General features: G+C 38.7%; 1 protein-coding gene and 1 long non-coding RNA gene across 3 annotated transcripts; one reads left to right on the top strand and one right to left on the bottom strand.

Moving 5' to 3' along the window:
• Positions 1–20,373, top strand: PSMD12 (proteasome 26S subunit, non-ATPase 12). Its single transcript, XM_006043529.4, has 11 exons — positions 1–215; positions 8,315–8,374; positions 8,462–8,590; positions 9,890–9,997; positions 11,679–11,783; positions 14,695–14,844; positions 14,927–15,061; positions 16,066–16,178; positions 16,796–16,970; positions 18,776–18,853; positions 19,787–20,373. Exons 1-11 carry the CDS (start codon positions 108–110, stop codon positions 19,994–19,996), a joined length of 1,371 nt encoding a protein of 456 aa, XP_006043591.1. The 5' UTR covers positions 1–107; the 3' UTR covers positions 19,997–20,373.
• On the bottom strand, positions 14,942–27,634 carry LOC102396606. 2 transcript variants are annotated; one of them, XR_006549397.1, is made up of 3 exons: positions 27,413–27,634; positions 24,166–24,205; positions 14,942–15,769 (listed from the first exon to the last, which is right to left on the bottom strand). It is a non-coding gene; the product is annotated as an uncharacterized LOC102396606 (long non-coding RNA). The 2 variants fall into 2 exon arrangements; XR_003107744.2 differs by lacking the exon at positions 14,942–15,769 and adding an exon at positions 20,098–23,354.

Genomic DNA, 27,634 nt, shown 5'->3' with positions numbered 1-27,634 from the left:
CGCGGGTTGCCGACGCACTGCCTGAGCGGGTGCCCCGGCGGCTTCCGGTGTGGGTGACGAGTGGTGGCCGAAGCAGGGGGACATCAAGGGACGCTCAGGCGGGGACCATGGCGGACGGCGGCTCGGAGCGGGCTGATGGGCGCATCGTCAAGATGGAGGTGGACTACAGCGCCACGGTGGATCAGCGACTGCCCGAGTGCGAGAAGCTGGCCAAGGTGAGGGGAGGCCGGGCTGGCTGTTGGCGGGCGCCAGCGGCTGAGTCACGGCTCCAAGCTTGCTTAGGCCTCAGGGGGCCTCCGGGCTGGAGCGCGCATCCCGCTGTTGTCTGTCCGGCCCGAGTTAGGCCTGCATAAGCAGGACATCCCAAGTCTGCCCGACCAGGGAGACCCCGCAGCGGGAGTACCGTAGTACTTCCAGCTTCCCAGACCCTCCCCAGGACAGATGGTCACTTCATTCCCGTAGAAGTTGGGGCTCCAGTAGTATTCTTTGCCTTTTCGTGGATACCGTTTCCAGTTTTCTTTAGTAGTTCCTCAGGGTTTAAGGCGGCTTCAGCATTCACGGTGGATCAGAGACTTTAGTTCTATTGCTCTTGCCCAGTCAGTTTCTCTTGTTAAGTTGCGGACGGATCTTGGCGATGTTCTTGGCCTTTGGCCAGGAGATGGGACGGAAAAGTGATAGTACGAAGGGGATTAATTCAGGACCCCTGTCCTTAAGGAGTTCGTGCACACAACGAATTAGACGAGTCGCACATGCTCGTGAGTGCCATATGAGTATGAAAGTGTTACTGAAAAACAGAAGGAAATTGTTCGTTCTTACTGGTGGTTTAAAGAAGGATTTTTCAGAGAAGCTGACGTTTGTATTATATCTTGAAGAATGAGTAATACTGGAATGGGGAGGAGTCATCCTAGGAGCGGGAACTTGGCGAGTAAAGACAAATAGGCAGAATAAAAGTACAGAATAACATGATTAGCGGAGGCCTTGAACTGTAGTTTAGCCCAACTCCTTATCTCCCATGAAATAGAAATTCTACTTGATCCAAGCATTTATCATGTCCCCACTACTGTGTGTCAGGCAACTTTGTGTATGTGTGTAAAGAAACCAAGGCTCGGAGTTGTCTGTCGATGGTTACAGTTAGTAATAGGTGGAACCAGGGATTTAAACCTAGGTTTGCCTGACTAGGGCTTCCTTTGTGGCTCAGCTGGTAAAGAATCCGCCTGCAATGCAGGAGACCTGGGTTCGATCCCTGGGTTGGGAAGATCCCCTGGAGAAGGGAAAGGCTACCTACTCCAATATTCTGGCCTGGAGAATTCCATGGACTGTATAGTCCATGGGGTTGCAAAGAGTAGGACACGACTGAGTGACTTTCACTTTGCCTGACTAGGGTTTGGATGGTTGTTGCATCAGTTCCATTATAGGAGGTTGTTAAGGATTATGCTCGGGCCTCCTGAAATTCTTTGATCAATCTATCCACAGTCATTTATCCCAGTTCATCTGGGATGCATTCACTAATAGAGTTGTTTTTGTCTATTATGGAGCTTTCTATCTAAGTACATTAAAACAATAAATTCAGGGGCAGGAGGAGTGTCAAATAATACTTCACCTTTAGTTTTTAGAAAGAACCCTTTTAATGCTTCCCATATTCCCAAAAAAAGAATGTAGTAGGGCTTTAGAAAAGTCAGGGATAGGAAAAGATGATGAAGTTGATAGACCTGTATTTCCTAGGTTCAGTACCCTAAGGGGAAGGGAACCACAGATTCATCTCTGAGCTTTCTAGCTGCTAGTGTAAAGAAACATCACCAGTTACATAGAGGTTGGAAAACTCAAGCCATCTCCAGAGCCGGGCAGATAACCGCTGACGTTTACTGAGTGCTTTCTGCAGTGGCAGGTCCTCTTCTAAGTGTTTGTTTACACCGATTAACTCATTTGATCCTCACCATAGCCCTGTGAGGTCCACATTGTTATCATTCGTATTTCACAGACAGGAAAACAGTCTAGGGGAGGTTAAGTCACACGCTCCAGAGTCATACCGATAGTAAAGTGATGGATCCAGGATACAGACCCAGGCACACTGACTCTAGAGTTTCTGCTCCCACTGAGCTGTCCTGCCCAGTGAGCAAAGTGTGGTGAAAAGCTGAACTTCTGAGCACCTGCACTGGGAAAGCAGGCAGGAACTCTGCACCTTAGGTTCAGCTTTGCCAATGGAGGATGAAGGCCAAGCCTTGTCAACTCTTCTTATTTGTGGGAGTGACCAGAATATGGGTTTTTGTATGAATTGGCTCTGTATTTAGAAACTGGACACTAAACTGCTTTGAAGGTTTGAGGCAATACCACGTAGATCAAACAAAACATATGTTCAGTCCAGAGTCAGCCCCAGAACCACCTCTTGGAATTAATAGTGTCCATAAAGAAGAAGCTAATTGCTTTAAAGGAGTTCAGCTATTCCTAGAACTAAGATGAGAGTGAAAGAAAACCTTCCCCTTACCAGTCTCTTCTAATAGCCTACTGTGTGCAAGACCCAGTCAGTGCTAGACACTGTGGAGAGTATCAAGATGAGTGGATAAAACTCTTGCTCTCTAATCGCTTATAAGCCAGTAAGAAAAAAGTAATGTTGCTGCTCGTTGTTGTAGTGGTCAGTGTACCGCATTTATTTACAACATTGTGCTTATGTTCAACATAGTTGAATAGATTTGCAAACTCAAACACTGGCTGATTTTTTTTAGGTATCACGTTGATGGATATGTTTGAAGCCGGGAATGTTGGGACCTGTTAAACTTAAAAAATTAGAGCCATTTTGGTGTTTCTTTTAAGCCACTGTGCCTATTGAACACAACAAAGTGTAGATGTGAATTTTCTTTGTGGGGAGGTGGGGCAGGGGAAGAGGGCTGGGGCATGGAGGGTAGAAGGCTTTTTTTAATACAGACCACAGTTTTCAACTTTTGGATAAGATAGTTGTCTTAGTTTTTTTTAGGGTATGTTTCTCTGTTTTGCTTTTTATTCATCATTTTATACTCTAGGCATCCTGCTACTCATGAAAAAATACTTAAAGCACTGCATTTCTACATTGGAATGCATGGAATATTTTAACATACATTCTTTAATATAATTTTATTATATATATGTTTTGGCTGTGCTGGCTCTTCGTAGCTGTGTGGGCTTTTCTTTTAGTTGCAGAGAGTGGCGGCTACTCTCTAATTGCAGTGTGCCAACTTCTCTCTGCGGTGGCTTCTCTTGTTGCCCAGCATCGGCTCTAGAGCCCATGGGCTTCAGTGGTTGCAGCTCCCGGGCTGTGGAGCACAGGCTCAGTAGTAGCGGCTCTTCGGCTTAGCTGCTCTGCGGCATGTGGGATCTTCCCAGATCCGGGATCGAAGCCATGTCTGCTGCACTGGCAGGTGGATTCTTGACCACAGAGCCACCAGGGAAGCCCTAGCATACATTCTTTTGTTTTTCATTTTTAACCCATTAATAAAACTGAAGGAAGTTTTGTTATCTTCACTTGAGAGAAAACTAAGGCTCAGGTAGATTCAGCGGTTATCCAAGGTCTAGAGAAGAGTCAGGTTGAGCTGAGGTCTCCTGGCAACAGGTAACAAGTGTTCTTTTTGCTATGTCCCATGGCTTCTTTAAGAGACTATCCCTTCTGTGTTTAAGACATTTTATAAATATGGAAGGCAACTTAAGATAAAAGATTATGTGTGTAGAGAATAAGAATGTATCAGGTGAGAAAACCACATACAGCAAAAGCCTTCAAAAGTCCAACTGAAGTCTAAACCCAGGTGGCAAAATTGCCAGATCTAGGCCTTTTGTATCTCTTACAGTTGTGACCTAGTACAATTGTGTTTCTGTGTCCTAACACTCACTCAGCAAGCAACAACAGTAACTAATAATGTTAGCTGTTATGTTGATGGTAACATTCATACATCTGAACGTTCAGGCATACCTTCACGGGTATTGCTTCAATCCTTACACCGTACGCTCATATCACTGAAGAGAAAATTGAGGGTCAGAGAGGGTAAGTGTCTTGCCTGAAGTAAGACAGTGGTAGATCTGGAATTTCGACTCAAGAATACTGGCTGCAGAGCCTGCCTGGGTTTTTTGTTTGTTTTTGTTTTGTATTTTGGCCAGTCAGGATCTTAGTTCCCCTGGACTGAACCCCTGCCCCCAATGGAAGCATGGAATCTTAACCACTGGACTGCCAGGGAAGTCCCTGCAGAGCCTGTTTTAAACCTTACATTCTACTGCTTCTGTGATTGGTGTTTGAGGACCCTGTATGAGATTGGTGAGATAATAAAAGTGATACTAGTTTGTGATAATCATTGTTGTTTCACTCTTGCATTCAGGACTTAAAAATTAGTCTGGGAGGGCCTTTTCTGAACTGTGGAGATATAGTGTTTTAACAGTTCTGGCTGCAGAAGGTTCCCCTCCTACCCCGGTCCCCCCCCTCCCCGGCTTTTGGATCACCGTGTATTTGACACATGGGTGTTTAGGGACTACTTGCATCCCTAAATTAAATATATCCTTTGTTTCTCCCTCCTCTTAATGTCTTTTCATTTCTTTTGGTCACCTGCAACTTCTTCTCATGGTTAATACTAAAAATAAAGAGGAGGTGAAATGAGAAACAGTTTACTTGATTGTCAGTGGCTTAGACAAAAAACCACTTCAAGAAATAGGTCATTTAAAAGTATTGCATTGGCATTTCACTTCAGTTATTTGTGGTTAACATGTTATTAGCCTTTTCTTATTTGGGTTGTTTAAGGAGACATTAAAAGATCAGGTCATTTAGGAGTTAAAGGACACAAACATATAGAGCGTGCAGATCCCCAGCATGTATTGATGCTGAACAAACTCCTTAGTCATTTACCTCACTGACAAGGATTATTTTAATGGGAAAAAGGAGTCATAAGAGTCACATGTTCTAACAGGTTGCTTTTGGGAGCTCTAACCGTCTTGTTCCTCTGCACTGAAAGGCAGCATCGAGGAGGTAGGATTGCAAGGATGACATGTGAATAGACAGGAAAAGGAGGAGGAAGATGTTTAGCCATAGGATTGAACGTGGAAGATTGGGTGAAAAGTTGGATGGTTTGAGAATTGGGAGCTGCATTTAATGAAATTGATGATAGTGTCCCTCAGCACTGAATTGTCAGCTATATAATTTGTCACATTCTGCTTACTGTAACAGTAAGAATCAGGAATTGTAAGCCAAGATCACATGAATAGTTCAGGTCAACGTCGGTTCATTCGACACATGCTATGCGCAAGTTGCTGCAAGGGATACAATCAGACAAGGGTATATGTGTCCAACTCTTTAAGATCCCACGGGATTGTAGCCTGCCAGGCTCCTCTGTCCATGGGATTTTCCAGACTGGAGTAGGTTGCCATTTGCTTCTCCAGGGGATTTTCCTGATCCAGGGATTGAACCTGAGTTTCCCGTGTTTCCTGCATTGGCAGGCAAATCCTTTACCACTGAGCCACCTCGGAAGCCCCAGTCAGACAGGTGTTAGTCACTGAGTTGTGTCCGACTCTTTGCAACCCCATGGACTGTAGCCCACCAGGCTCCTCTGTCCATGGAATTCTCCAGGCAAGAATACTGGAATGGGTTGCCATTTCCTTCTCCAGGGGATCTTCCCAGCCCAGGAATCGAACCCAGGTCTCCTGCTTTACAGACAGGTTCTTTACTGTCTGAGCCACCAGGGAAGCCCCAATCAAACAAGGTCTAGCCCTAAAGGAACTTACAAAACACTTTGGAGACATGGATATTAATAACTATGTACAGGTGTAAAGGGATGCACCAGCATGCCTACAGAAACACCACTGTAAGTTTGGGCAGGCGCCGAGCACTGAGCTAGTGGTGAACAGTACAGACACAGCCCTCTGCTCTTACTGAGTACATTCTAGTGAAATTAGAAAGACGGTGAACATGAAGATGGAAAAGAGTTTGGGGTTATCAGCTGAAAAAAAGTGCACAACCTTTAAGTTGAGAATTATTTCTTAATTTGGGGCATTCCTGAGGACTGTCGCCCAGGAAGGCAGCCACTCAGATATCTCTTGAGAGCCTGTTCCAAAAAGTTAAGGGAGGAATCAGAATGTATAGGAGTTTTGGCTGGGGAAAAAAAGAAAATCACACATGTAGTTGAACATCAAATGATTATTTCTAATCACCAAAACAGACAGCTCAAGTTAATGGTTTTAGAGTTTTTCTCTGTAGGGGAAGATGCAGGAATCTGAGCTTATTGAAATCATTCTTTTGATATGTTATCTTATCTAGGGCCAGTATCCTTTAGTTCAGGTAGGTGCCGGTCTTTGTCCACAGAGTCATTGCAGACCGGAAAGTCAGCAGGCTGGAGTGTTAAAGGGGGTGCTGAGTGACTGCTGACTTTAGAGAGCAGTATCAAAGAGTGCCCTTCTGAGACAGTGACATTTAATGTCCCATCGATACCGGTAGACCTCAGCCCTAGAATGGTGTGTGATTCCTTCCTATACATGGCACAGTTCTTTAAAACCCATATTTTTGAATTAAAATACCACATGTAGTAAACTATATTCTGTGGATCAGTTGTGTGACTAATGGTAATTACAAAAGCAACAGGAGGGTACCATTAGTAAACAATACTTTGCATTTTAGCTGTTCTTGCACTAGGTTTTGTTGCCAAATAGTAACCATTTCCCTGTGGAAACTACAGTTGACCCTTGAACAACACAGGTTTAGATTCTTTGATTTTTATGATTTATTGGCCTTTAGCTTTGGAGAATTTATAGCCCTGTTCTTTGTTCTTCTGCTCTGATGGACAGAAGCATTTAGCCAGCATTTATTGTGTACAGTAAATGTACATGAGCCTATATAGCTTTCAGAGCTGGTGCTCCCCTTTGCATAGGAAACTTTGTTAAAATGTTAGTAATTGTATATGTTTCAGATTGAATTAGTAAATTCATACAGTTGGCTATACAGTACATTTTCTGTGTTGCATGGAAAATTCATATGGAAAATATGGAAACAATATTTTGAAAAGTTTAAACATTATTTGTGCCCTTAATTCAGAAGTTGTTTAGTTTCTTTCATCAGTAAAAGAGTAGTACTCTGGCTTCCCTGGTGGCTTAGAGGTAAAGACTCCGCCTGCCAATGCAGGAGACGTGGTTTCCATCTCTGATCCAGGAAGATTCTACAGAGCAACTAAGCCAGTGGACCACACCCCTTGAGCCTGTGCTTTAGCGCCTAGGAACCACGTGCTACAGCTACTGAAGTTCGAGCACTCTGCCCGTGCTCCAAGACAAGAGAAGCCGTTGATTGCAGTGAGACGCCTGCTCGCCACAGCTAGAGAAAAGCCTGCACAGCAGCCAAGACCCAGCACAGCCAATAAAAGAAGAAAAGGGGATAGTACTCACGCATCATCTGTGAATGTCATTAACATAAAAATAAATTTCCTTACGGTTAGAAAAGCAGTTATAAATGAAACCCTCCTCATCACTTCTAGTTTATTCAGTGTTATTAATATCATTACCTTAAATAAATGCAGTCTCTATGTTGTGGGTTGGTCTTGTTCTTACCAAAATGTGTGTTTCCTAATATGATGGCTTATTTTAGTCCTGGTGTATGATTATCTAGGTTTATATTATTTGAATTTTATTATTCTCATTTCTTATGTATGCCCCAGGGAGAATGTTTTGTTTTTACATGAGATACAGGTTACTGTCAGTTCATGACTTGGTATAGCATGCATACCAAGTGGGTATTACTTGCATTGGTATTACTTGGTATAGCATGCATTACCAAGTGGTAATCTCAGGTGGGCTTCATTTTCTTTAAGCACAGTTACTTTATTTCTAAAGTCATTTAAAAATTAAACCAGGGTTTCCTATCTTTTTACCACAAAATATCCTTTTTATTTCTCCTCAGAACTCCGTGTTTTAAAATATTTTTGATGAATTTAAGGCACAGGTGGCTGCCAGTTAAGAGTCTCTGTTCAGAACAAGATAAGCAGGTGTTACCACTCTGAAATGATGAATTAGAATCCAAAACAAAGACTTGTTGTTTTTCTTGGATGTTAAATCATCACTTTACTAGATTCCATTTCTCCTAGGCATTTTGAAATGTTAAAAGTAGCTTGTAGGCCCCAAGTTGGGAACCACTGACTTCTGGAACCCTCTAGAGAAGCAGGCAGTATCATGAAGGGAGAAAAAACACAACATTGTGCAGGTGGTCTCTGTCCTCTAAGATAGACTATTGACTTTGTCTTTACTGTTTCAGAAATGCCTATGTTAGACTAAATTATTTGGCTTTGCGTTGGTGGTGGTGTTTTTATTGTTCATTTACCTTTTGTTTTAGGAAGGAAGACTTCAAGAAGTCATTGAAACCCTTCTCTCTTTGGAAAAACAGACCCGAACTGTGAGTAGATTATAATGAAAACCTCAATTGCCATTAATTTCATTTGACATTGTTCCATTAACTTTAAGTGTATTTTCATTCTCACAGGCTTCTGATATGGTGTCCACATCCCGTATCTTGGTTGCAATAGTGAAGATGTGCTATGAGGCTAAAGAATGGGATTTACTTAATGAAAATGTTATGCTTTTGTCAAAAAGACGGAGTCAATTAAAACAAGTGAGTTCAAGATTGGTCAAAAACAAATACATTCAAATTTGAATAAGGACTTTTAGAAAAAGAAAACCTTTCTATGAATCTATTTTAAATCTAATAATGTTAAGTCAACATTACAACATTTAGAGAGTTTTAAAAAATTCTGTCCATAGTCTCATGACAACTGCTTTTCTTCTAGTCTTTATGAAGTTGCGTATTTTTACAAAATTGCTTTGAGAGTGTTGATGCAGCTCTCTTCTAGTTCCATGTAGCTCCTTCATAGTTGTTATTTTAAATGGCTGTGTTATAATCCATCAAGTTGATTAATTATAATTTAGTTAATCATGTCTTTTATTTGACACTTAGTATTTATCTTATTTTTGAGGCAAGATATTCTGTTTACTTTTCTGCTATCTTTAAATATGCTGAATATATAACATTTTCCTGATGACAAGAGTCCTGATTAGTGTTATCGATGGTTATGCTGTGCCATTTAGAATCTAGATTAGGGGCTGGCAAACTGGACCAAGGACCAAATTCTCCCTGCCACCTTTGTAAATAAGTTTTGGGGGCCAGAGCCACACCCATCTGTCATGTATCTGTGGAGTTCAAGACAGAGCAGAATTGTTGCTACAGAGACCCTTTGGCCCATAAAGTCTAAAATACTTACTGTGTAAATGTTAATAAAAATATACAGAAGAGGTTAGCTGACCCCTGACGTAGATCATAGACTTAGAGCTGGAAAAAATATAGTCCAGCCTGCTTGTATTACTTGTCTGGGAACTGTGGGCAAGAGATGCTGTGCTTTTCAATGTCACATTTTATTGGGGTGAGCATGGCTGGCTGTGGCTCCTTCTCTCCACCCAGATGATGGAACTGTTTTATCTTCTGCTTCTGTCACTGACCCTTTTTCATGGCTTCGTTGGTATCATGGCTACTGTGAAACTGTGCTTTTCTCTTCCCCACACCTTTAGTCTGTTGCCACTTCTTGCATACTTTTCTTCTTGGCTGCAAGAAAACTAACTAGGCAGCCTTCTGCTGGACATGGCCAGACATGCCCCTCTCACCTGGCCTTCTGTGTGATCAGCTCACCAGTTGTCAAGGGGGTAAAGTCTTTGTGACTGAGGTTTTCCTATCCTTTATTGATTTGTTACTGAGTATTCAGTACTTCTTAGCTAAGGGAGGGTTTTTTTTTATATATAGGCATTGCAATATATAGTTTTTTGGGAGACCAGATTTGACCACAGCACTTACATAAATAAAATATTTCCTTTTCCTGTGTGAGGAATGAATTTAACTTGTGAATGGATTTTATTATTTTAGGCTGTTGCAAAAATGGTTCAACAGTGCTGTACTTACGTTGAAGAAATCACAGACCTTCCCATCAAACTTCGATTAATTGATACTCTACGAATGGTTACAGAAGGAAAGGTGAGTTTTCTATTAGTATAACTCACAGTGAGATAAGTACTGTCTTACCTGTATTCAGAGATACTTATGTATTTAAACATTTTATTTAAGTGCACATGTATGTATTTTTGAGATCAAATACACAAAATGTCATCACCTTAATTTAACCCATATCTTTGTATATCTAGTGTCTTCCCACATGCCAGTGAATATAAATAGTGACAATCTTAGTATATCCAGATTTTTCTAAAAATTAGTCATCTTATCCCAATTTTACATTTGCTGATATTAAACATAAGGTTATTTCTTCATGTCACCTAGATCTGCTTGAGAAGTCTTTGTTTGGTGTAGCAGAGGTTTCATAGAGTGTCGCAGTGTGAGGTTAGCTTTCAAAATTTCACTCTTTAAAATGCATCTGTATTTTTTTTTGATGCCCCCCCCGCCCCGCAACCCAGTCTGTGTTTCTGTAAAAAGGGCAAGCATGAAATGGTGACTGTGGTAGATACATTTCTTTCTAGGTAGATTTTTGTGGTTTGAAGACAAAAACTTAGTTTTATATCTAACTTATTACCTCTCTGACAGTTTAGTTCATTAAATGTTTATTGAGCACCTGGCTGTATTGTGCGAGGTGCAAAATGGGCAGGACACTAATTTTAATGTCAAAAGAAGTCAGTCGTAGAAACAGTTATTGTGCTGGTCATGACAGGAGCAGAGTGTCCCTGCAGCACAGAGGTGAGGACTGATGGCTGAGGACCTCAGGAAAGCCTCAAAGAGTTGATAGTGGCTCACCTGGCTTTTTAAGAATGAACACTAATTCTGGGACTTTCGTGGCGTCCAGTGGTTAAGACTCCATGCTTCCACTGCAAGGGGCACAAGTTCAATCCCTTGTCAGGGAACTAAGATCATCCCACATGCTGTGAAGTGGCATCCAAAAAAGAATGAATACAAGTTCTATTGGGCCAGGATGTAGGGAGATGGACATTTTAGATATAGGGGAAATTATATGCAGAGATAGCAAGTGTGAGAAATGCTTCATACATTTAGGAAACTGTAAGCATTTTGTTATCATTTGAGAGGAGGTTTTGGGAGTGAGTGGGGAAAGGGGTTGTTGCAGAGAAAAGGCTAAGCAGGTCAACAAGCACAAGCATGAAAGTTAGTCCCCTAGCCTCTGTTAGGCTATAGTTATATTTTTAATGCTTCATTTGTTGGAAATTATAAACTGAACATTACATATAGCTATGAAAAATGCTAGTAGCTTTTAATAGTTTATAAGATCAGATATTTTTAGAGAAAGTAGCCTTGCATTTAAACAAGTCAGAATGAGAGTATTGGTTGAATTACAGTTACTGGACTGCCTGTGCTCTTTGCAGAGTGTTATTTTTCAAATAATCAATTCTTTTAAAGGTGCTTTTTGTGGCTGTGCCATTTTGTGTACTGTCTTTGCTGTTTGGCCCTGTTATTTGTTAAGCACAGTGGTTTCCTACTTAGGTTCTCAAATGGAAGCTGAAAAATATGGATAATGTTTTATAGAGATGTCTTCTTTAAAATTATGTGAGTGTGAAATGTAAAATGTTCATATGAGGAAGATAAGTGCATGACAGCTGCAGAGAAATACTTTGTTTGATGATAGTTCAGTTTTGCCTTTTCAATTTTAACATGTTTCTGTAGGAATTTGGATAATATGAATTTCTTGTATTTGTAGATTTATGTTGAAATTGAGCGTGCTCGGCTGACGAAAACATTAGCCACAATAAAAGAACAAAACGGTGACGTCAAAGAGGCAGCCTCCATTTTACAAGAGTTACAGGTAAGGAGCTGCATTTTAGGGGATGTAAAATTTTCTATTCAATCAGCAGTATTTTCTTATAATTGCTTTTTTGGGCACCTTATTGCTTTTTTCTGAACCATCAAGATTAAGAGTGAGTACTCTGGTGTGTGAGGTTATTCAAGCAGCTGGAAATTGTGTAATTATGGCCCCAACTACATTTGTTTAAAAAGTTTTGAAAACTTAAGATCAACAAATTAGTCTTAACTTTATGCTATTATTTGAACATTTCAGTTCTCTCTAGAACTTAAACCAGTAATTCATGTACATCTCTCTGTGCCTTAGGAATTTACCATTAATCACTGGCTTCATTTTTAATGAATATCTGATTGGTGGTCACTTTCTAGGCTACTGAGTCAAAGGAGTTAAGTAACTATAGTCACTGTCCAGAAGCAGTTGAGTTTGGATTCACACTAATTCTGTTTGACTTCAAGTCGCCAACCCCCCACCCCACCCCCCCGACACATGTTTTTCTTTTCAATTAAAAGACTTTATTTTTTAAAGCAGTTTTAGGTTCACAGCAAACTGAGTGGGAAATACATCGATTCCCCATGTATCCACTGCCTCACACCACACACAACCTCCACTATATCAGCATCTCAAATCAGAGTGGTACCTTAGTTACGTCATTGACCCTGCACTGATACGTCGTTAGCACCCAGAGAGCATAGTTTTACGTTAGGGTTTACTCTTGGGGTTGTCCACTCTATAGACTTGACAAACATAATGGCAGGTCTCCACCATCATGTCGACAGTATCACACAGAACAGTTTCACTGCTCGTGAAGATCCTCTGGCTCTGCCTGTTTATCCCTTCCTTTCCCTAACCCTTGGCAACCACTGATCTTTTTATTCTCTGCATAGTTTTGCCTTCAAACTCTTTTCCAAGCAGGAGAATTATGCCTCATGATTCAACATCCCTTGTGAAGTATTTGTGCCCAAAAAGTTAATCTCAATTATACAAATGTTTAACTACCAGTTTTTAAGGTATACCAGGGACAGAGGAGCCAGTTAAATGATACCACAGGAATGCACTCCACAAACTCCAGACTCTAGGGAACTATAGGATGATTGACTTGATTTCTTCAACAAATAAATTGCAAGGGAAAAAAGAGACATAAGAAACATCTACAGATTGCAAAGTATGAGCCTTATTTGGATTCTGAGTTGATTAAAAAATAAATGAGACTATTGTAGAGTGACTAGATATTTAATGATACAAAGAATTTTTATGTAAGAATTTTTTTCAGGGTTTATCTTTTAGAGATACCACATTGAAATATTTATTTTTAATGTCTTGTCCGAGATTTGCTTCAAAGTAATTGACACAGAGAGAGTGAGTGAAGATGTAGAAATGAAACATTAATGGTTCACTGTGTGTGTGTGTTTACTTTCCTTAAGAAATTACAAAGGAGAATTCGTGTATGTAGAGTGCTTAGCACAGTGTTGAATAACTAGTTTTAAAATTTACAAAGGAGAAGCAGTGAAATAAATTTTTAGGCCAAATTATAGTAATAACAATAGCCTTACTTCAGTCTACTTTGTAAAAGTGTCATTCTAGATTTTATAAATCATTTATAGTGTATGTGTGCCAGATATTATATTAGGAACTTTTTCATAGTACTTGATACAATTGATTCTCTTGTATCATGTATATCTACTTCTATATCCATAAGGGGTCACATCGGACTTGTTATCTGAATTTTAAAAAGACTGATGCCTCTTTTTTATGTAATAGTTTCAACTATTATATAGTTAGCTTGCAACTGACATCTTTTTAATATTTAGAATTGTCATTTCTTCATAAGCCATTAGGAAAATGCAAATTAAAACCATGATGAGATACCACTACATGCCTATTCAGTTCAGTTCAGTCGCTCAGTTGTGTCCGACTCTTTGCCACCCCATGGACTGCAGCACGCCAGGCCTCCCTGTCCATCACCAGCCCCCTAAGTTTACTCAAACTCATGTCCATTGAGTCAGTGATGCCATCCAACCATCTCATCCACTGTTGTCCCCTTCTCCTCTGCCTTCAATCCTTCCCAGCTTCAGGGTCTACTAGAATAGCTAAAATTAAAAACTGACAGCACCAAGAGCAGGTGGCGATGCAGAGCAACTGGAATTCTCACAGATCGCTGATAAGAATGCAAAATGGTGCAGCCACTCTGGAAAACAGGGTGGAGGTTTCTTATAAAGTTAAACTTATGTTTGTTGTATAACCTAGCAAACCTATCCTTGGGTACCCAAGAGAGAAAAACATGTTCACAAAACTCTTTCGCTAATGTTCAGAGTAGCTTTATTTATGATAGGAAAAAGATGGAATCAGCCCAGATGTTTTTCAGCAGGGGAATGGGTAAACTGGGGTTCATCTATGCAGTGGAATACTGCTTAGTCATAGAAAGGATTGAACCATTGGATTTACACAACAGCTTGAATGAATCTTATTTAAAGCATTATGCTGAGTAAACAAAGATAGTCTCAAAAGGTTGCATATTTGACATTCTTGAAAGGACAACTCTGTAGTGTTGGAGGAGAGATCATTGATTGTCAGGGGTTATGAGTAGGGGCAGTGTGTGACTGAAGGGGGTACATCACAGTTATTCAGGTGATGGAACTGTTGTAGGTTTTGACTGTAATGGTGACTGCAGAAATCTGTACATGTGTTAAAATTTATAGAACTTTACACCAAGAGGAAAACATCCATTTTACTGTATTAATAATTTTTTTTAATTGTAATTTCCTGAAGGAAACTAGCTTTTTATATCAGCAGCACTCTCCCAATATGCATGAAGTTACTTATTATTTATCAAATGTGAATTTTTAATGACTGTTTAACTTTGTTGCAATTGTAAACTATAACTAAACATTATAAACTTGGGGATTTACTCTGGTAGGTGGAAACCTATGGGTCAATGGAAAAGAAAGAGCGAGTGGAATTTATTTTGGAGCAAATGCGGCTCTGCCTAGCAGTGAAGGATTACATTCGTACACAAATCATCAGCAAAAAAATTAACACCAAATTTTTCCAGGAAGAAAATACAGAGGTAAGCTTATCTCTTACTGTAAATTTACTTTGAAAATGTTTGGGAAAAAATCCATAAACCCCATTTTGTCGATATTTTACAGAAATTAAAGTTGAAATACTATAACTTAATGATTCAGCTGGATCAGCATGAAGGATCGTATTTGTCTATTTGTAAGCACTACAGAGCAATCTATGATACACCCTGTATACAGGCAGAAAGTGAAAAGTGGCAACAGGTAAGAATATATTCTTTTTTTTAAGATAGAGTCTTAAACTTGATGTTGAAACTTATCAGAAAGAATTTGCATTTTTGATTTATTTTGAAATAATTTTAACTTCAGTCATTACATGCAGTTGTGTGGTCTGCTTTCTGTTCATTGTGTTGATAGTTCACTTTAACATTACTGACTCGGATGAACTGTGGCAATACTCTATGACCTTTGAAGAAGTGTAGGCTTACTATTGAAGACATGTGCAGCCGTTACCTTCTAACTGAGGTCATAAAGATCCAGCATTACTTTGGAAAATTATTTTGCAAAACTTGTGAACAGTGTACATGTGGATTCCACCTTTTTACTGCTAACTTGTTATAAGGACTTTTTCTTTTATACATTTATTTTAAAAAATGTTTCGGGGAGGGATAATAATTTAGGAGTATGAGATTAACAGATACAACCACTATATATAAAATAAACAAGGATATATCATATAGCATAGGGAACTATATTCAATATCTTGTAATAACCTACAGTGGAAAGGAAACTGAAAAACAATATATATATTATATATATAACTGAATCACTTTGCTCTGTAACTGAAATCGTGCTCAGGCACTCGATTATGTCCGACTCTGTAACCCCATTCACTGTACCCGCTCGGCTCCTCTGTCACAGGATTTTCCAGGCAAGAATACTGGAGTGTGTTACCATTTCCTTCTCGAATACCTGAAACGAACACTAACTAGATCACTATACTTCAATTAAAAAAAAAAAGCCAACCCAGGTAGTAATTCACATTACAAAGATTCACTGTATTTGTTTTATAATAGTTTTATGAAAAGTAAATATTACCAAAAAGCCCTATGAAAAGATCAATCTGATAAGATTTTTCCCCTAAGACTTTTGAATACACTATTAAAGATGACTGTATACAATTATTCCATGAATTTTCACTTTCTGCCAGAGTTTTCATTTTGTTTCTAATCTTGCCTATATTCTGTTGAATTGCACAACTTTTTTAGGCCCTGAAAAGTGTTGTCCTTTATGTTATCTTGGCTCCTTTTGACAATGAACAGTCAGACTTGGTTCACCGAATAAGCGGTGACAAGAAGTTAGAAGAAATCCCTAAATACAAGTAAGTACTTTTTATGTCTCAGTAGAAGTACCATTTTGAAAGACTGGTTAACTTAAGTGTATGCTTCTTAATTGATGGCTGATAGATCATATTAGAGAATAAACTCAGGGAAAGTAAAGTGGTTTTGTTGTTGTTAGGACTACATTAGAAATTAACATAATTAGATTATAACACACTCTATTCTAAGCCACTTATCAAGAAGTTTTTATTTCAAGCTCACTTGAGCAGATCTTGTTTAACTATTCAGTCAGTTTTATCATAGTAAATGTTTGGGGCTTTGTGATTTTTAGACGTACATGCTTCTGAAAATCTGTTAAATAAAGCAGACATGGGCTTTATGCACTTCTTCTTTTATCTGTTTCATTAGTAAGTTTACAGTCAGTTAGTCCAGCGATTGGCAAATATAATATAGGAGAGAACAGAATGACAAGTAGGAGAAGGCACTTTCAGAATTACTGTGGAAAAAATGGTAGCAAAGTTGGTAAAATAAATAATAATCACCTCGAGTCTTGTTCTACAAAGCTTTCTAAAAAATAATCTTTGATATTTTAAAATTTGCTATTAGATGAAATGCAGTCTTTACAGATTTGGAATAGTAAGTTTTCTGTAATTTACAGGGATCTTTTAAAGCTTTTTACCACAATGGAGTTGATGCGCTGGTCCACACTTGTTGAAGACTATGGAATGGAATTAAGAAAAGGTTCTTTAGAGAGTCCTGCAACTGACGTTTTTGGTTATACAGAGGAAGGTGAAAAAAGGTGGAAAGACTTGAAAAACAGAGTTGTTGAACATGTAAGGATCTGGCATGTTGCAAATAACAATTTAGAAGCAAACTTTGGCAAATTTGAGCTTAAACTTTTATTTCTCAAATGTTTCTTTTAGATGTTATATCTTTAATTCTTCACTTAAGGATTCTCCCCCCCCCCCCCCACCATGCCTAGTGTGGTAGTGATGTAAGTTTGTTGTTCAGATATTTATTGTCTTATTTCCCAAGCACATCAGAATTATCTTATCCCCTTGTCATTTTTCCCCCACCTTTTTAGCTTTTCAGAAAAGATATCTACGTGTTACCATGCTGCATTTTGAGAGCACCCCTCAGGAATACAAACTTTTATAGTAAATAAAGCAGAAGGAATTTCTTAAGAACGTGAGGGATGGATGGATGGGGGTGGTTTCTCACTAGTACTGACTTGGTAGTTTTGGAAACAGATAACATGTTTTAAACCCAACCTCTGATCTTCTTGGGTGTCACTACAAATTGAATTATGTCAACCTTCATTCACAGAACAAACGTTGTGAGCCTTCTGTGTGCTACACTGTACAGAGTGCTGGGACACATGGGAGAATAAGACATGGTCTCTACCTTCCAAATGTTTAAAAATGCATCACAGTGCAATAGGCACTTATAAATTACGTATTATGGTACAAGTATACATGGATGAGAGGGGAGCATAAGGAGAAAGTTGATTGGTTCCACCAGGTAGAATGGTTAAGCTGGACTTATAGGAATTGATGGGTGAGGTAAGATTTGTGAGAAGGGTATGTAGGTTCAGTGGGCAGGACGGGAGGGCTGTCCCTGTAGGCAGATGGGTTAGTCTGTGCTGGGTCACAGAGGCAGCAGACCAGCCGGGGAACTTGGGGACCTCCAAGGAAAGGGCTCAGTGAGAAAGGGCTTTGGAGATACGGAAAAGGTCTTGGTCATAACAAAGTTTGTACACCCAGTAGTAAAAGCTGAGAGGATAATGACCAGCTTGTATTTTATAGCAGTTCCTCTGGGAGTAAGTGTAAAGAGTGAATTTGGAGAGAGAAAAGACTGGAGATAAGAAGACTAGCTAAGTGAGAGGGGCTTTGGGGGCTTGAATTGAGTGGATGGAATGGAATTAACTATTTTAAAGAAGACAGACAATCGAATTTGGTCATTGATGAGAGGATGAAGGAAAAGCAGGAAGTCTTGAGTGATTCTTATTCTTCCTGAGAGGTTGGTGTTGCCATCGACCTTGATTAATGATGGGAGGAAGTGCAGCTTCTTCAAAGATGAGCTCATTTTTCTCCCCAGAACCCCATTTTTCCTTGTGAGTGTGGTTCCTTATTAGTAAGGTTAACATTAAGAATACTCAAAGGGCACCTCTAATTTTAGCACCACTTCAGTGAAAATTGGGAAATTTAATCCAGGCTATCTTTATGTAGTTACTGTGATGATAGTATTTTGAGATGATCTTTTTAAAATTTTAGCCTTTTAAACATTTGTATCATAGTTAGAAAAACTTAACATTCGATTCTTACATTTAGCAAAAATATTTTAGTACAGTTACAACTTTTAACAACTAATTTAGCTAAGCCTGTGTTTTAACTATATGTATTTTAAAAGAGTTGTAGAGTGTGCTCAGAATAACTTAAAAATAACTGCAGAAGCCAAAATATTGAAATATTTAGTTTTGTTGTGGACATTTAGAACCGGCTTCATTCCAGTGGCAGACTGCAGCAGAATAAAAGCTCTGAGTCTTGACGTTTTAATTAAACCTACTTGGATAGGAAAACAAATGAGCTTCTGGCTTTACTGACGGCTGTGTCCTCCACGCCCGCCCTTCTTTCCTCAGAATATTAGAATAATGGCCAAGTATTACACAAGGATAACAATGAAGAGGATGGCGCAGCTTCTAGATCTGTCTGTTGATGTAAGTAGTAAATACCATTGTTTGTAACCATTCATTTTGAAAATCAATTGACTTGTAAAAATTGAGTGAGCAAATCAACTTCATTTTATTATCTTAAGTTTAGGTGATAGAAGGTTTCCCCAAGCTATCTTGAACACCAAAGAGTAGCCTAAATACCAAGTTATAGTTATGTGAATATTATACTACTTAACATTTTTATTTAAATATGTTAGTTTTACACTGATCTGAATTAGATTAATCTGAATCTAAAGTATATATTTCTATAATAAATACATCTAGGTTCAAAAAGTGAACTGTAGAAATAAACCATATAAGGGAGACTTGACTGCAGTTCCTCTGGAAAGTTGCTAGGACATGTTAGGGGAATATTGTATTCACGTCCGGCTTTCACGTTGGTAAAATATACAACACCAAAGAGACAGGAGTTAGGCAAAGTGTATAATCAACAGGAGGTATCCTGACAGTTTAACTGCAAACGAAGAATCTTGGAATAGTTTGGGTTAGAGGGCTTGATCCTTGGTTAGTTCATTAACTCTTCTCGTTTCTGGACAAGGCCGCCAGAGGCCTTAGAAGTAAAGTGCCTTGTCCTTGGCTACCTAGTTAGCAAGTGGCAGAGCATATATTCTAACCAGTATTTCTGGAAACAAACTGTATAATACTGCTTTTGTTGGGAAACATTGTAGAAGGTAGACCAAGTTGCTGTTGACAAAGTCTGTTGAACAGTACCCACAGTATTAAGTTTGTGGGGAGATTCAAACTGAGCCCTAGACTCTCAGTAAGGTAAGTACATTATTGTAGGAAATCAATTTCTAACTATTAATAATGAATTTTAGCCCTGCATATTCTTGAATGAAGATAATTAGAAAATGCTTTCCTTAAATTTTATTATCTAAATTATCATGTCTTAAACCAACTTGTCTTTCTCTCTTGCAGGAGTCAGAGGCTTTTCTCTCAAATCTAGTAGTCAACAAGACCATCTTTGCTAAAGTAGACAGGTTGGCAGGAATTATCAACTTCCAGAGACCCAAGGATCCAAATAATTTATTAAATGACTGGTCTCAGAAACTGAACTCACTGATGTCTCTAGTTAACAAAACCACACACCTCATAGCCAAAGAGGAGATGATACATAATCTACAATAAGGGTCTCCATGCCCTTAATGCTTTTAGAAAAGAGTTAAAATTGGAAGTCATTAAAAAAGAAAAACACTTTTATGGTGTATATGTTGGGTTGTTTTTTTTTCTTTTCTTTTCTATTCTCAGCTCTTTTGTCTAAAATTTAAAAGATAGTGAATATGTTTGAGGCCCCTTTTGACCTTTTAGTACCTTAATTTCATTGTTAACTTTGCATTTGGTGCAGAAATACACAATACATTTCATCATCTGAGTACTCAAAAAATTGTCATAACTTACCTAAATACATTTTTCTGTCATTTGAAACCTTTTTAGCTACAATTTGTTTTCATTCAGCTAACAACCGTAATTATTATAATAAAAGCAGTCTATGCACGTTTACTTTCCATGGTTACCCGTGTTTCTAAACATTTTGTGGGATAGTGATTTAAATGTGTTTTTTAAAATAAAATAAATTTTGTTGTAAAGCTATTGATTATTTAGTAGAATTTAAAAGCAACATAGAACCTGTAAGAACATTTGGGATAAAGTTGTGATTTGTGAAGAATCTGTATTTTAGTATTGTGGCAGAAAGTCTCTAGATTGTGTACAGAGCTATCTGGTAGGCTATAGACTCTTTTTTTATTTTTTTGAGTCAAGCTGTTTGAATCGCAGTATTTTCCCTTTCCCTGACTTGGCCAGTTGTTGAACTAACTGTATTGACTAAGTTTAATACACAGTCATTTTTCTAACTCCTTGTGGCTTTAACTTCCATGTCTGATTACCTCATCAGTGCTGCAATTTCATTCTCTCCTCATAGGAGAGAATTCCATGATATGCACACTAGGTAACAAGCTAAAATGCATTAAAAATGACCCAGAAAGACTCTTGGCACCCTCTTGGCAAATGATATAGTCTTGACAGTTTTTAAAAAACTATTTAAACAGAAGTAGCTTTATTGTCAAAAGAAACATCTGAGATCACTTACTATGAGCAAATTTTAGAAGTTTTAAAATTTGATTTCAGTGAAAATGGGGGAAAAGGTTAGGTTATTTAAAATGTATCTAAAGAAAGTAAAAGGTCTTTTTTTTCTTAATACAAGTGAAGAGGGGAGGGGAAAGACATTCTGGAAACAACAGTTTTCATAATTCATTTTCCATTTAATGGTCACTAAATTATTCTATTTCATGATCCCAGGGCTGGGAGCAATTGTTGAATATTATTTTTGTTGAGTCATCAGTGAATAATAACATAATATCAATCTTATTCTTTAGAAATTTAATGTATTGGCCACATTAATAACCTTTGTTATCACATATAGCTTAGATGGTTAAGAATCTGCCTGCAATGTTGGAGACCTGGGTTGGGAAGATCCCCCGGAGGGCATGGCAACCCACTCCAGTATTCTTGCCTGGAGAATCCCCATGGACAGAGTTGGACGACTGAGCGACTAAGCACAGCACACAACACATCTTTAAAAACTAACCAAAAATATGCCAAGCTCAGAAACATTAGCACTAAGAATATGGTTTTTAATTTTCTTTTGAATGGAAAGGATGGAAAATAAAATCATTTTGTATTGTTAGTTTGTAAACTGAATTGGAACTAATTTGAATATCTTCACTAATTTCATCTTTCTAGGGACTCATTCCCCTCATACGTGCCAAACCTTGACTATTTGGCCAAATATGTTGCTATAAAGATCTCAAGTGCTCCTCTCCTTTGTTTTTTATTTTAACATACCCTCAGACTAAGCTTTTTGTGTGTTCTCATTTGGGGCCACTTTAAGTGTGCCCCAGTGACTAAATCCCACTTGATTTGGTTAACTGCTCACCCATTTTTTTATTTTTTCTGTCCAAGCAAACAAGAATTACTACCAATTTCTTAGTGTTAAAAAGATCCATTAGCCTAAGGCAGTAAAATATTTGGGATGTTTAGAACCTAAAATCCTGCCACCTCCCCCCACCCCCCCCGCGCCCCACCCCCGCAATTTCTGACTTAAAGCTGCATGGAAAGGATAGAACCACTTGGTTTTAATACAGAGAATACTTGCCTTAATGTTTTCATTAGGTTACTAACCAGCAGGAGAGGTAACAAGGGACTTTTTTCTTTTTTAATGAAACACCTTTCACCCTTTTATTTCTATATGATTTATGCTTTCAGTCATTTCTGTAATTCAATTTCCATATGCTTTTTATTGCCTCGAAAAACTCATCTCTAAAATTCATACCGTTCCATTCTGTCTCTTACAAGTGTTTAATGTATGATAAAAGAACGTATTTTAAATTGTTTTCAGCTTCTGGATATAGCTGCAATAAAAGCACTAATTTGTGGTATTTAAGAAAACCTGGAGAATAAAACTCATACTTTAAAAGATCATTTCTTTTTTCAATTCTTTTACTGTTTATAACAAAAAGCCACAGATAATTACCTTTTTTCTTTCAAAATCATGTTACCTCTCTAATCCTGTTTTTAAGCAATGAGAAGACATTTTGTACATTGCAACTGGTTGGCTTTTCCCCCTGGATTCTTCCTGATTTGGGGTTGGTGATAGGCTGTATCTTAATTGTGTTTTGACTAAGGGGTTTCTCAGCACACCTGTGAATCACCTGTAAGGCGTGTTCCAACATGGATTGCTGGCCCCACCCCCAGAGTTTCTGTGACATTTAATCTTACAGTTCCAGTGAATTTTAATTTCTAACACGTTCTCAAGTGATGCAGATGCTGCTGACCCATGTATTACACTTTGAGAACCGATCCTTGACCACACTTACAGTAAATGCTAGAAAAGAACCATGTTAGGAATACCGATATATACTGTGGTGAGGAGGAACCTTGAAACGTGCCAAGTGAAAATAAGTCAGATAGGAAAGATCATATATGGTATGATTCCATTACATGAAATACCCAGAACTGGTGAAGCCAAGAGAAAAAAAGCAGACTGGTGCTTTGCTGGGGGGGAAGGAGGGAATGAAAGTTACTATTTAATGGATAAGGGGTTTTAGTTTGGGGTGATAAAAATGTTATAGAACTAGATCCATGTGATGATTGTATAACATTGTGAATGTACTGTTTTCTACTGAATCCCTTTAAAATGGTTAATTTTGTTATGTGAATTTCAACAGGTTTTTCTTTCCAAGGTAAGATCATGGTGTGTAAATGCAAAGTATGCATATCAAAGATTCTGTTCAACTTACAGTTAATAAGGGAACCAATCAGATGTTAAAACCAGTTCAAAGGGATATTTATATAAGAATAAAACTGCCAGACACTTCCCTGGTGGTCCAGTGGTTAAGGCTCTGTGCTTCCACAGAAGACGGTACAGGTTCAATGCTTGGTCAGGGAACTGAGATCCCACATGTTGCGTGGCATGGCCAAAAAAAGAGTTCTAGCAGAAGAAAATTTATTTAGTTCAGAAACTTAGATCTACATCAAGACATGAATAGCACCAGTGAGAAATTTTAGAAAGATAAAAAAATATTTTCTTATTCTCAAAGATAATTGTTTATCAAAAGTAATAATAATGACAACATACTGGGTGATCATAGCATATGTATAAGTGAAATAAATGACAGCAATACCACAAAGGGTGGGAATACTCTGATGTAAGTTACCTGTGCTACGTGTGCAGCAGGATCTTTTTATTTAAATGTGCTGCTGGTGCTGCTAAGTCGCTTCAGTCGTGTCCGACTCTGTGCGACCCCATAGACGGCAGCCCACCAGGCTCCCCCGTCCCTGGGATTCTCCAGGCAAGAACACTGGAGTGGGTTGCCATTTCCTTCCCCAATGCATGAAAGTGAAAGTGATGTTGCTCAGTCGTGTCCAACCCTCAGCAACCCCATGGACTGCAGCCTACTAGGCTCCTCTGTCCATGGGATTTTCCAGGCAAGAGTACTGGAGTGGGGTGCCATCTCCTTCTTCTTTAAATGTGCACTTAATTTAAAAATGTATACTGCAAGCTCTAAGGTAACGACTAAACTGTTTAAAAGACATATAGTCTACAAGAGAGAAAAGGGAGTACATAATGTACTACAAGAGAGAAAATAGAATCATAAAATGCTCAATTAAAACCAGAGATGGCAGAAGAAGGAAGACAGAAACAACAAATTCAAAGCATAGAAAACTAACAAACATGTTAAAAGTACAGAGGTGGAGAAAAACATGCCATGCTAACACTAACCAAAAGCAAGCCGACTTACCTTTTATGAATTTCAGACAAAGCAGATTTCAGGGAAGATACTACGGGATAAGAAAGAAAGAAAGTGAAAGTGAAGTTGCTCAGTCATGTCCAACTCTGTGACCCCGTGGACTGTAGCCTATCAGGCTACTCTGTCCATGGGATTTTCCAGGCAAGGGATAAGAAGGGCATTAAATAATGATAAATGGGCTAATTCTCCAAGAAAACAGTCTAAATCTCTATGCACCTAACAAAACAGTGTCAGTATGGGAAATTTAAAATATTACCCAGTGTTTCACTTTATCCCAGGAGTACAACATTCCTAGATTCTAATTGTAAGCAGAAGAGTGGGTGGCATGGGTAAGAGACATATGACCAAAATGTTAAGAGTGGATCATGAAAGGATAGAGTAGTCCACAAAACAGTATCATTAAGATGACTAATGTGTGAAGCTGCTGCTGTCTGATCAGGATTGAACTGTTACCAAATGCTTTTCCACATCTCACATTTAAAGGGTTTCTCTCCAGTATGAAGTCTGATGTTGAGTAAGATGAGTGCTCTGGCTAAATGCTTTACCACATTTGCTGTGTTCATAAGGTTTCTCTCCAGTATGAATTCAGTGATCTTCAGGAAGGGATGAGTTTTCAGGGAAGTCCTTCCCTTATTCACTGCATGTATGGGGTTTTTCTCCAGTGTGAATCCTTTGGTGTTGTGTAAACACTGAGTGGGCACTGAATGCTTTTCCACATTCATTACATTTATAAAGCTTTTCCCCAGTATGAATTCTCTGGTGTTGGGTAAGGTGTGCACTTCATCTGAATGCCTTCCCACAATCACTACACTTAAAGGGTTTCACTCCCATGTAAATTCTCTGATGTTGTGTAAGAGATGAGATATCAGTGAAGGACTTCCCCCAATCAATGCATTCATAGGGTTTCTCCCCACTGTGACTTCTTTGATGTTGAATAAAGGATGAGGAGTCACTGAAGGCTTTCCTATATTCATTACATATATAAGGTTTCTCCCCAGTGTGAATTCTCTGATGCTGAACAGATGAATTTACAGTGAATGCTTTCCTACAAATTTACAGGGTTTTTCTCCAGTATGAGTTCTCTGATATTCAGTAAGACATGAATTCTGGATAAATGCTTTTCCACAGTCTTCACACTTATAAGGTTTTTCACCAATATGAATTCTTGATAAAAAAAAAAAGTTTGAACAGTCACTGAAATTTTTTTCCAAAGTCACTACAATTATGCTTTCTTTTTAGAAGTTCTTTGACTTAATTGGAGATAAATTCCATTTGACATTTTTCCCAATTGGATCAAGTATATGTAGTTTCTCTTCTGAACAAATAATGTTTTGGGATAAATTTAGATCTTAGATCAAAACTTCTCTTAAATTCATTAAAAATATGCCCATTTTCCTCACAAGATAGTTTTCATGGGCAACTATTATTTGCTAAAAACCACTGGTTTGGGCAAGAGATTTTTTTGTTGTTGAAATTTTGCCTATAGAGTTCTCTTTTCGCTTTTCTATCTTGACCTCAAATTCACAGATTCCTTCAAATAAAGATTCTTTGGACACAACTCCTCTGAGCCTTTCAATGATGACAGAAATGTTGCTGCTCACTCAAAAGTATATTCTACTGATCTCTTTGGTATCTGCTCTGGTCTTCATATCTGAGGGGAATAAAAAATTTATAAAAACATTTTCTGTGCTGGGGAACTGCACTCAGGATTTAAAAAAAAATAACCTTACTAAAATTAGAATGCATGTTTACAGTCTTGAAATCTGGGAAAATAATAAGCCAGTGGAGTAGAGATAAATAGAGGCAGAAGTAGTAGGAAAGAAGCTGGCTCAATAGGCAAAGACTCTGAAAGCTGAAAAACAATGTTTTAAAGATGTAGAACTTTAACCTTCTCATTTAAAGATAAGCAAGTTTAGAACTAGAGAGGTTATGTGATAAACCTAAAGATACAGAAGTTATTAATGAGATGGCCAGATATAAAACTTAGGCTTTGTCCACTATACTACAATATCTGGAGACTGATCAGAGCTTAAATGAGAGAATGGACAGGTACCTCTTCAAAAAACAAAGAATGAAGGGGATGCGTAACAGTATTAGAAAATGCACAAGAATGATGCCGTCAGAGTGACAGCACCTGGCGAGAAGCCAGTAAGGCATGTAAAAACAGCACCTGAAAAAGCAATGTACCAAGGGATAACCGAGGAAGGTCTAAATCTGAATAGAACAGAATTTAAGGCATTAAGGAGAGCTCCTTGGACAACATTTTTGAGATTGCATTCCTAAACATTCACCCCTAAGTTGCACATACAGATTTATCCCTCTCTGAATAAGTGCCTCTGAAGACATCAACATCTCCTGCTGCTGCTGCTGTTAAGTCGTTTCAGTCGTGTCCGACTCTGCGACTCTGGAGTGGGTTGCCATTTCCTTCTCCAATGCATGAAAGAGAAAAATGAAAGTGAAGTCGCTCAGTCGTGTCCGACTCCTAGCGACCCCATGGACTGCAGCCTACCAGGCTCCTCCGTCCATGGGATTTTCCAGGCGAGAGTACTTGGAGTGGGGTGCCATTGCCTTCTCCTTAGATATCCACAATTCCTTCCTGGGCTGAGACTAATTTCAGAAACTGAGAATTCTGCTAATTGGAAAAGAAAATATGCAACAAAATAAAAACTGTCTACTTAAATATTTTGAAATGTTTCAAGCATTATTAGTTTTTAAAAGGATATAATCTGAATTTCCCAAAAAGTCTGTATTGAAGGTCAAAGACTGACCTCCAGTCAACAGAAAACACAAGATACCATACTAGAGAAGATACAGAGTCTGAGGAGGTGTTATCAAACTGGTTGAAAATGGAAGGGCAGTATGACAAGGTGATCTAAGATCACAGTTAACATATGGGTGGAATCATTAACTAGAGACAACAGCATTTTCACCGATCATAAACATAAGACATGTTCTGGTACCAAGAGAGGAAAGGCACTAGAGAATTGTTCCTTTCTCTTTTTTTAAACAAACACAAACCTCTGAGAAACCCAAATGAATAGTCACTTAAATTGTGGAAGTTACTTTGCTTCCTTAATTAAAGATTTGCATACTCAATTTTCAGCAAGTGTTAAGAAATCTTGGAAAGGTGTAGATTATAGTGTAAGGATAAATGCAAGTCCTTCACAAGGCCTCCAAAAAAACAACTGCTTCAAGTCAAATTTGGGGTTTCCAAGCAAATATTTTGGCAAAGGCTCACCGTCTAGGGGTTGCAGGTTGCAGTCCTGAGACTAAAATCTGGCCCACTGCACCAAGGCTGCTGTCACAACCAGGAAACTCTGGGTCCGTTCAGATCTCCTTTTAAGCACTTGACATTGCTTTCCCTTTCCACCTCTGCTCTTCCCGAGCCGAGCGGGTGCCCTGGGGCTCCGCGGCTTCTGAGAGACCTGGGGTCCAGCTCCCCGCCAAGCCCCAACGCCGA

This window comes from Bubalus bubalis, chromosome 3, assembly GCF_019923935.1.
Source record: "Bubalus bubalis isolate 160015118507 breed Murrah chromosome 3, NDDB_SH_1, whole genome shotgun sequence".
Classification (NCBI taxonomy): Eukaryota; Metazoa; Chordata; class Mammalia; order Artiodactyla; family Bovidae; genus Bubalus; species Bubalus bubalis.
Note: the sequence above shows the minus strand (reverse complement) of the source record. Positions and strands in the feature narration are given on the sequence as shown.